Source organism: Giraffa tippelskirchi, chromosome 12, assembly GCF_054371585.1.
Source record: "Giraffa tippelskirchi isolate mGirTip1 chromosome 12, T2T-mGirTip1v1.2.pri, whole genome shotgun sequence".
NCBI lineage: Eukaryota > Metazoa > Chordata > Mammalia > Artiodactyla > Giraffidae > Giraffa > Giraffa tippelskirchi.
This window is the reverse complement of record NC_137286.1, coordinates 26,905,516-26,915,155: the sequence shown is the minus strand read 5'-3', so window position 1 is coordinate 26,915,155 and position 9,640 is coordinate 26,905,516. Positions and strand designations below refer to the sequence as shown.

Sequence of the window (9,640 nt, the reverse complement as noted above, 5' to 3'; positions counted from 1 at the left end):
TAAAAAAGTAATATTTATGATTTATCTTTTGTTTTAGCTGTCACAACTTGGACAAAAATAGCACAGAAGAACCGTAACATGAGAATCTATTTAGAACTTGAATAAATGTAAAAAGTCAAAAGAGCCAGATGTTTCTTTCTCCATATCAATGTCCTAACAGTGAAACTTACTTAGAGGTATTTGTTAATTTTTAAGGAAATTCTATACTTAATATAATGTATACTGATTAAAACAATAAAGCATTTCAGAAATAAATTTTAACATTGTAGAACATCTGTTATGTTTTACAAATGAGAATGAAAGTACTTTGGAAGGAAGGAAAGCTGTCTGAATATAATGTTAAAATATTAATATAATAACCAATGTATTAGGAATGAAGCTAGTGAAAGTTTAAGAATACATGTATTATTTGATTGGTTCATGAATCTCCTACTTGTATTCATTTTAATTGTAAAATTACCTTTCCATAGTTTGTTTCCTATGTTGCCTCTAGATTTAAAAGCCACTTTAATGTCCCTTCTTCCTCTGGCACACCTGTGTACATTTTATCATTTATATCTCCTTTATATAATGGCAACGTCAAACATTAACATCTGGAGCAGATAAATACAAAACATTTATCCTGTACACTTGTAAATATTATGTAAAAGTAAGTGTTAAACTTGTTACTCACCTTTCTCTCTGTGTGAAATGCAGCACTAAAAATGAACACTGATCAGTCATGTATCTCAGGACAGCCATAAGATAAAAGCAAACCAGTCTCTACAGAGGAAACAATTGTTCCTATTATAAAGGCCAGAGAGCTTTTCCTCTTAATTGCAGAACTGTTGCTTTCTGCACTCCCACCCACCATGAGTTGGTGCCATCACACCAAAGCAAAGGTCCAGAAAAATAATTGTAGATGATTGACATATTCCTGGAGTATAAATTTAAAGTATGTTTGAGCTGGTATAATAAATTACCATAGGCTGGGTAGCTTATACAACAAACAGGTATTTCTCACAATTCTGAATGCTGGGAATTCTAAGATCAAGTTACCAACAGATCTAGTGTCTGGTGAGAACATTCTTCCTGATTTGCAGAGAGCCGTGTATCCTCACACGAGGAGCAGACAGCAAACTCTGGTCCCTTCACCCCACTTTAAAGGCACTAATCCCATCATGGGGCTCCACCCCATGACATCATCCAAACCTAGTTACCTCCTCCCCAAAGCCCTACCTCCAAATACCGTAACATTGGGGAAAAGACATTCTCTTCAGTAAACTGTACTGGGAAAATCGGACAGCTACATGTAAAAGAATCAAATTAGAACATTCTTCAACACCATACACAAAAATAAACTCAAAATGCATTCAAGACCTAAATGTAAGAGACCTGATACTATAAAACTCTTAGAGGAAAACATAGGCAGAACACTTTGACATAAATCACACAATACCTTTTTCAATTCGTCTCCTAGAGTATGAAAATAAAAATGAAATTCAACAAACGGGACCTACTTAAACTCAAAAGCTTTTATGCGCAGCAAAGCAAACAATTTTTAAAAAGAAAAGAATAGAAAATATTCACAAATGATGCAACTGACAAGGGATTAATTTCCAAATTTTATAAACAGCTCTTGCAGCTCAACATCAAAGCCCAATCAAAAAGCTGACAGAAGACCTAAATAGATTATTTCTTCAAAGAAAACATGCACATGAAAAGATGCTCAGCATCACTGTTGTTAGAGAAACGCAAATCCAAACTGTAATGAGCTATCACCTCACACCAGGTAGAATGGCCATCGTCAAAAAGTCTGCGAACAGTAAATGTTGGAGACAGTATGGAGAAAAGGGAACTTATACAGTGAAGAGAAAAATATGGTACAATATTGCCTTATATATATGTATATATGGAATCTAAAAAAATGGTACAGAAGAACTTATTTGCAAAGGAGAAACAGAATCACAGAGGTAGAGAACATCTACGTCTCAACGAAGGGAAGTGGGATGAATCAGGAGATTGGGATTGACATATATACACTCGTCTTGCTCATGACCAGCCGTTACATCGTGTCTGACTCCTTGCAACCCCATGGACTGTGAGCCATTAGGCTCCTCTGTCCATGGGATTTCCCAGGCAAGAATACTGCAGTGGGTTGCCATTTTCTCTTCCAGGGATTGAACCTGTGTCCCCTGCATCTCCTGTATCAGCAGGTGGATTCTTTACCACGGAGCCACCTAGGAAGCCCCATATATACACTACTGTGTATAAAACAGATAACTAATGAGAGTCTACCATATAACACAAGGAACTCTACGCAGTGCCCTGTGGCGACCTAAATGGGAAAGAAATCTAAAAGGGAGTGGACATATGTATACATGTAAACTGATTCACTTTGCAGCATAGCAGAAATTAACATTGTAACGCAACTATAGTACAATAAGCTTTTTTAAAGTTTAAAAAAATTATATAACAGACAACCAACACGACCTACTATATATAGCACAGGGAACTCTGCTATAGCAACTTAAATAGGAAAGGAATTTAAAAAAGAATGTATATATATATAATGTATAACTGAATCATTTGCTGTACACCTGAAACTTAACAGTATCAACTATACTCCAATATAAAATAAAAGTTTTTTTAAAATAACATTACACTGGGATTAGGGCTTCAGCATTTGATTTTGTGGGAGACAGACATTCAATTCATAGCACTATATCTGTCAAAGTGGCTGGCACTCAGGGCTTCAGGAGAGACCTTTATGCAAAGGCAAGGCTAATTAAGATGTTAAGATAGGAGAAAAAGCAATGTCCCTGTCTCCTTAGAAATGGAGAAGTCATACTCTAAATAGTTAACATTCAGAAATTTTATAACTACATGAAAGACAAAAAGAGGTGATCTCTTTTTCTAGTTGACTTTATATTTAAAAATGACTTAGAGTCAGAATGACCATCATTTAAAAGTCTACAAATAAATGCTGGAGAAAAGGGAACCCTCCTACACTGTTGGTGGGAATGCAAGCTGGTACAGCCACTATGGAGGACAGTATGGTGGTTCCTCAGAAAGCTAAAAATAGAATTACCATATGATCTGGCAGTCTCACTCCTGGGAATATAATCCTGGACAAAACTATAATTCACAGAGATATGTGCACTCCTGTGTTCATAACAGCACTATTCACAATAGCCAGAACATGGAAATAACATAAATGTCCATCAGCAGATGAATGGATAAAGAAGATGTGGCATATATACATACATAATGAAATACTATTTGGCCATAAAAAAAGAATGAAATAATGCTATTTACAACAACATGGATGCAAATGGAGATTATCAGTACTAAGTGAAGTAAGTCAGAAAGAGAAAAACAAATACCATATGATATCACTTATATGTGGAGTCTTAAAATATGACACAAATGAATCTACCTACAAAACAGAACAGACTCAGACATAGAGAACAGACTGGTGGTTGCCAAGTGTGTTGGCAGATGGGAGGGATGGACTGGGAGTTTGGGGTTGGTCGATGCAAGCTATTATATTTAAAATAAAAGAACAAGGTCCTAATGTATAACACAGGGAACTATATTCAATATCCTATGATAAACAATAATGGAAAATAATACTAAAAAAAGAATGTATGTGTATAACAGTCATTTTGCTTAAATTGAAGAAAGGAAAACCACTAGGGCATTTAGGTATGATCTAAATCAAATCCCTTATAATTATACAGTGGAGGTGACAAATAAATTTCAAGGGATTAGATCTGGTAGAGTGCCCAAAGAGGTTCTTAGTTCCTATATACCAGTATACAGGAGGCAGTGATCAAAACCATCCCCAATAAAAAGAAATGCAAGAAGGCAAAGTGGTTGTCTGAGGAGGCCTTACCAATAGCTGAGAAAAGAGAAATGAAAGGCAAAGGAGAAAGGGAAAGATATACCCAACTGAATGCAGAGTTCCAGAAAATGCAAGAAGAGATTAAAAAAAAAAAAAAAGGCTTTTTAAGTGAACAATGAATGCAAAGACTAGAGATATCGTCAAGAAAATTAGAGATTCCAAGGGAACATTTCATGCAAGGATGGGCACAATAAAGGACAGAAACGGTATGGACCTAATAGAAGCAGAAGAGATTAAGAAGAGGTAACAAGAATACAAGAAAAACTGTACAAAAAAGGTCTTAATGACCCAGATAACTACAATGGTTTGGTCACTCACCTAGAGCCAGACATCCTGGAGTGGAAATCAAGTGGGCCTTAGTAAGCATCACGACAAACAAAGCTAGTGGAGGTGATGGAATTCGAGTCGAGCTATTTCAAATCCAAAAAGATGATGCTGTGAAAGTGCTGCACTCACTATGTCAGCAAATATGGAAGACTCAACAGTGGCCACAGGACTAGAAAAGGTCAGTTTTCATTCCAGTCCCAAAGAAGGGCAATGCCAAAGAATGTTCAAACTGCCTGACAATTGAGCTCATTTCACATGCTAGCAAGGTAATGCTCAAAACCCTTCAAGCTAGTCTTCAACAGTATGTGAATCAAGAACTTCCAGATAAACAAGCTGGATTTAGAAAAGGCAGAGGAACCAGAGATCAAATTGCCAACATCTGTTGGATCATAGAAGAAGTAAAAGAGTTCCAGAAAAACATCTATTTCTGCTTTATTGACTACATTAAAGCCTTTGACTATGTGGATCACACCAAACATAAAGAGACAAGAATACAGACCACCTTACCTGCCTCCTGAGAAACCTGTATGCAGGTCAAGAAACCAGTTAGAACTGTACATGGAACAATGGACTGGTTCAAAATAGAGAAAGCAGTTTGTGTCAAGGCTCTATATTGTCACCCTGCTTATTTAACTTATATGCAAAGTACATCACGTGAAATGCCAGGCTGAATAAATCCCAAGCTGGAATCAAGTTACAGGGAGAAATAACAACAACTCTAATGGCAGAAAGCAAAGAGGAATTAAAGAGCTTCTTGAGGGTGAAAGAGGAGAGTGAAAAAGCTAGTTTAAAACTCAACATTCAAAAAACTAAGGTCATGGCATCTGGTCCCATCATTTCATGGCAAGTAGATGGGAGAACAATGGAAACAGTGACAGACTATTTTCTTGGGCTCCAAAATCACTGCAGATGGTGACTGTAGCCATGAAATTCAAAGATGCTTGTTCCTTGGATGGAAAGCTATAACAAATCTAGACAAGTGTATTAAAAAGCAGAGACATCACTTTGCCAACAAAGGTCCGTCTAGTCAAAGCTATGGTTTTTCCAGTAGTCATGTATGGATGTGAGAGTTGGACCATAAAGAAGGCTGAGCACTGAAGAATTGATGTTTTCCAATTGTGATGCTGGCAAAGACTTTTTAGAGTCCCTTGGACAGCAAGGAAATCAAACTAGTCTATCTTAAAGGAAATCAATCCTGAATATTCATTGGAAGAACTGATGCAGAAGATCCAATACTTTGGCCACCTGATGGAAAAAGCCAACACTGTAAAAGATGCTGATGCTGGGAAAGACTGAAGGCAGGAATAGAAGGGTAAAACCGAGGATAAGATAGCTGGATGGCATCATTGACTCAATGGATATTCATTTGAGCAAACTCTGGGAAATGGTGAAGGACAAGGAAGCCTGGTGGGCTGCAGTCCATGGTTTCACAGAGTCTGACAAAACTTAGCAGCTGAACAACAAACAAGGAGGAGGTTGGGCAGGGAGGTTGGATTGGAAGTTTGAGACTAGCAGATGCAAGCTATTATATATAGAATGTATAAACAACAAGGTCCTATTCTATCAGTTCAGTTCAGCTCAGTTGCTCAGTTGTGTCCGACTCTTTGTGACCCCATGAACTGCAGCACACCAGGCTTCCCTGTCCATCACCAACTCCTGGAGCTTACTCAAACTCATGTCCATCGAGTTGCTGATGCCATCCAACCATCTCATCCTCTGTTGTCCCCTCACCCTCCCGCCTTCAATCTTTCCCAGCATCAGGGTCTTTTCCAATGAGTCAGTTCTTCGCATCAGGTGGCCAAAGTATTGGAGTTTCAGCTTCAGCATCAGTCCTTCCAATGAATATTCAGGACGGATTTCCTTTAGGATGGACTAGCTGGATATCCTTCCAGTCCAAGGGACTCTCAAGAGTCTTCTCCAACACCAAAGTTCAGAAGCATCAATTCTTCAGCACTCAGCTTTCCTTATAATCCAATTCTCACATCCATGCATGACTACTGGAAAATCCATAGCTTTGACTAGATGGACTTTGTTGGCAAAGTAATGTCTCTGCTTTTTAATATGCTGTTTAGGTTGGTCATAGCTTTTCTTCCAAGGAGCGATCGTCTTTTAATTTCATGGCTGCAGTCACCATCTGCAGTGATTTTAGAGCGCAAAAAAATAAAGTCTCTCACTGTTACATTGGTTTCCCATCTATTTGCCATGAAGTGATGGGACTGGATGCCGTGATCTTAGTTTTCTGAATGTTGAGTTTTAAACCAAATTTTTCACTCTCCTCTTTCACTTTCATCAAGAGGTTCTTTAGTTCTTCTTTGCTTTCTGCCATAATGGTGGTGCCATCTGCATATGTAAGGTTACTGATATTTCTCCCAGCAATCATTCCAGCTTGTGTTTCATCCAGCCCAGCATTTCACATTATGTACTCTGCATTATAAGTTAAATAAGCAAGGTGACAATATACAGCCTTGATGTACTCCTTTCCCAGTTTGGAACCAGTCTCTTGGTCCATGTCCATTTCTAACTGTTGCTTCTTGATCTGCATACAGATTTCTCACGAGTCAGGTCAGGTGGTCTGGTGTTCTCATCTCTTGAAGAATTTCCCACTGTTGTGATGCAGACAGTCAGAGGCTTTGGCATAGTCAATAAAGCAGAAGTAGATGTTTTTCTGGAACTCTCTCTCTCGCTTTTTCGATGATCCAGCAGATGTTGGCAATTTGATCTCTGGTTGCTGCCCGCGACAGCTCTGCAGCCAGGGCCCGTCCCTGGGTTATGCCCCATCTCCGGGAGAAGCCAGAACACGAGGAAGGGGTAGGAAACATGACGCGACCCGGCTTCGATGAACCAGTAACCAGAAACACCTGTAAAGAAGCGTGTGTCACGTGGAACAAACGGAGGAGTGAGGGAGCGCTGCCCAAGATGGGCAGGTGCGGCTTCTGGAGTCCAGAGGGAAGGGCCTGCCTGGGGGCCTCCAGGGAGGACGCCCAGCCAGAGGGAAGGGGACTGTCAGGGCTGTTAGAAGAAAGGCAGATCCAAGAAGCCTGCATTTAACCAGAAAGCATTCATCTCCGGTGGGGAAGCAAACCAAGCTCCCCGCCCCCGGAAGTCAACAATAAGCAGAAGAAACGGAAGGAAGCAGACGGAATTAACAGAGAAAACTTAGAATGAAGTGATGCCGTTTGCAGCAAGACGGATGGACCTAGACATTCTCATACTAAGTAAAGTAGGCCAAAGATGACAGTATGTAATGTGTCTTACGTGTGGAATCTAAAATGTGACACGAATTAACTTATCAATGAAACAGGAACAGACTCACAGATGTAGATGACAGACTTGTGATTACCAAAGGGGAAAGGGGGGTATAAGTTAGGATTCTGAATTAACGGGTGTACACAGCTCTATATGGAGACGGAAATGGCAACCCACTCCAGTATTCTTGCCTGGAGAATCCCTTGGGCGGAGGAGCCTGGTAGGCTGCCCTTTATGGGGTCACAGAGTCGGACATGACTGAAGCAACTTAGCATGCATTCCGCCTTTGCTAAATCCATCTTGAACATCTGGAAGTTCATGGTTCATGTACTGTTGAAGCCTGGCTTGGAGAATTTTGAGCATTACTTTGCTAGCGTGTGAGATGAGTGCAATTGTGCGGTAGTTTGAGCATTCTTTGGCATTACCTTTCTTTGGGATTAGAATGAAAACTGACCTTTTCCAGTCCTGTGGCCACTGCTGAGCTTTCCAAATTTGCTGGCATATTGAGTGCAGCACTTTCACACCATCATCTTTTAGGATTTGAAATAGCTCTACTGGAATTCTATCACCTCCACTAGCTTTGTTAATAGTGATGCTTCCTAAAGCTCACTTGACTTCACATTCCAGGATGTTCTGTTCTAGATGAGTGATCACACCATCACGGTTATCTGGGTCATGAAGATCTTTTTTGTATAGTTCTTCTGTGTATTGTTGCTACCTCTTCTTAATAGCTTCTGCTTCTGTTAGGTCATACCATTTCTGTCCTTTATTGTGCCCATCTTTCCATGAAATGTTCCCTTGGTATCTCTGATTTTCTTGAGATCTCTAGTCTTTCCCATTCTATTATTTTCCTCTATTTCTTTGCATTGATCACTGAGGAAGGCTTTCTTATCTCTCTTTGCTATTCTTTGTATAGCACAAGGAACTATATTCACTATCTTGTAGTAAACCATAATGGAGAAGAATATGGAAAATATATATGTATATATAATGAACCACTTTCCTATATACCAGAAGCTAATTATTGTAAATTAACTGTACTTCAAAAAGAAAAAAAAGTACACTGTCTGAAATCCAGTCAAAATTTATCAGTAAGGTTATAGGACAATAAGGCACACGATGAAGAGAAAAACTCTCAGTAGAAAGAGACTCAGACTGAGAAATGCCAGGGAGGATAGAATTAATAGACAAAGACATTAAAACAATATTATAACTACATTCCATATATTCCAGAAGGTAGAAAAAAGTTTAAGCATTTTAAATTAGAGATGTATAAGATTCTTAAAAAGGTGCCAAATGAACTTGGTAGAAATAAACAATTCAATGTTTCAGATTAAAATTTGTTAGATATATTTGTAGGATAATAGTATTTATAAGTTGAACTTAAAACTAAGTAGACTTGTTTTTTTGTTTTTTTCAGTTTTGGTTTAATGAACCAAAAGTGAACTTTTTAAACAAAAGTAACTCCCAAATATTTTCTGTGACCACAAACTTAACAGTGACAACCTTAAATCATACCTGAAGCTCTTTTACTCCAATTACCTGAGTCAATAAATTCACCTTTTTAGCTTAAAACAGTTTGAGAGGACTTTCTCCATTTGCAAAGAAAGAAAGAAAAAAATGAAACAAGTCATGCAATAGTTGCTAAATTACATCAGTCTAACCAATTCTAAGAAAACACATCCTCTTTCACAGAACTGCTAAAACTAACGCTGACACCTGTTAGTAATGTGGGTGTAGATTCAGGATTGAGATGTGCCTGCAGAATACATGCTGCAGTCTGGAACTCTACAGTCTGCTAGATAAAAGAATTCTCACTGATTTTCATGTTTGACCAGTTACCTATACTAGACCTAGAACTGTGGTGCTTTGTGAGCATAAAATTTATTAAACTGTTTGTGGACTACTTTTTCTGTTGCTAAAATGCTTTAAATTTTAATTCTGTGAGTAATTTTATATTATGCAGTTTACATACAAATGGATCGTATATCTTCTGTTTAAAAAAAAAAAAAAAAAACTTGGATTAGACAATCTTCAAGTGCCCTACCACTAATATTCTAATATTACAACCAAACTTAGAGGAAAATGATTTATAAACCTGTTTTCCAGTTTACTGCTATACTAAAAATCAGCAATGGTCAATTGCATGGGTCATACCTTATGAGAGACAGAAGAGCAAAG

At 38.3% G+C, this 9,640-nt stretch overlaps 1 protein-coding gene across 3 annotated transcripts in view; it reads left to right on the top strand.

Moving 5' to 3' along the window:
• Window positions 1-255, top strand: part of SCFD1 (sec1 family domain containing 1) — a 111,461-nt gene extending 111,206 nt beyond the window's left edge. For all 3 annotated transcript variants that reach the window (XM_081548053.1, XM_081548051.1, XM_081548049.1), the window contains one exon: window positions 38-255. In XM_081548053.1, the coding sequence (XP_081404179.1) occupies window positions 38-61 (24 nt within the window). In that variant the 3' untranslated portion in view covers window positions 62-255. The remainder of the gene's footprint in view (window positions 1-37) is intronic.
• The last annotated feature ends 9,385 nt before the right edge of the window (window positions 256-9,640 follow it).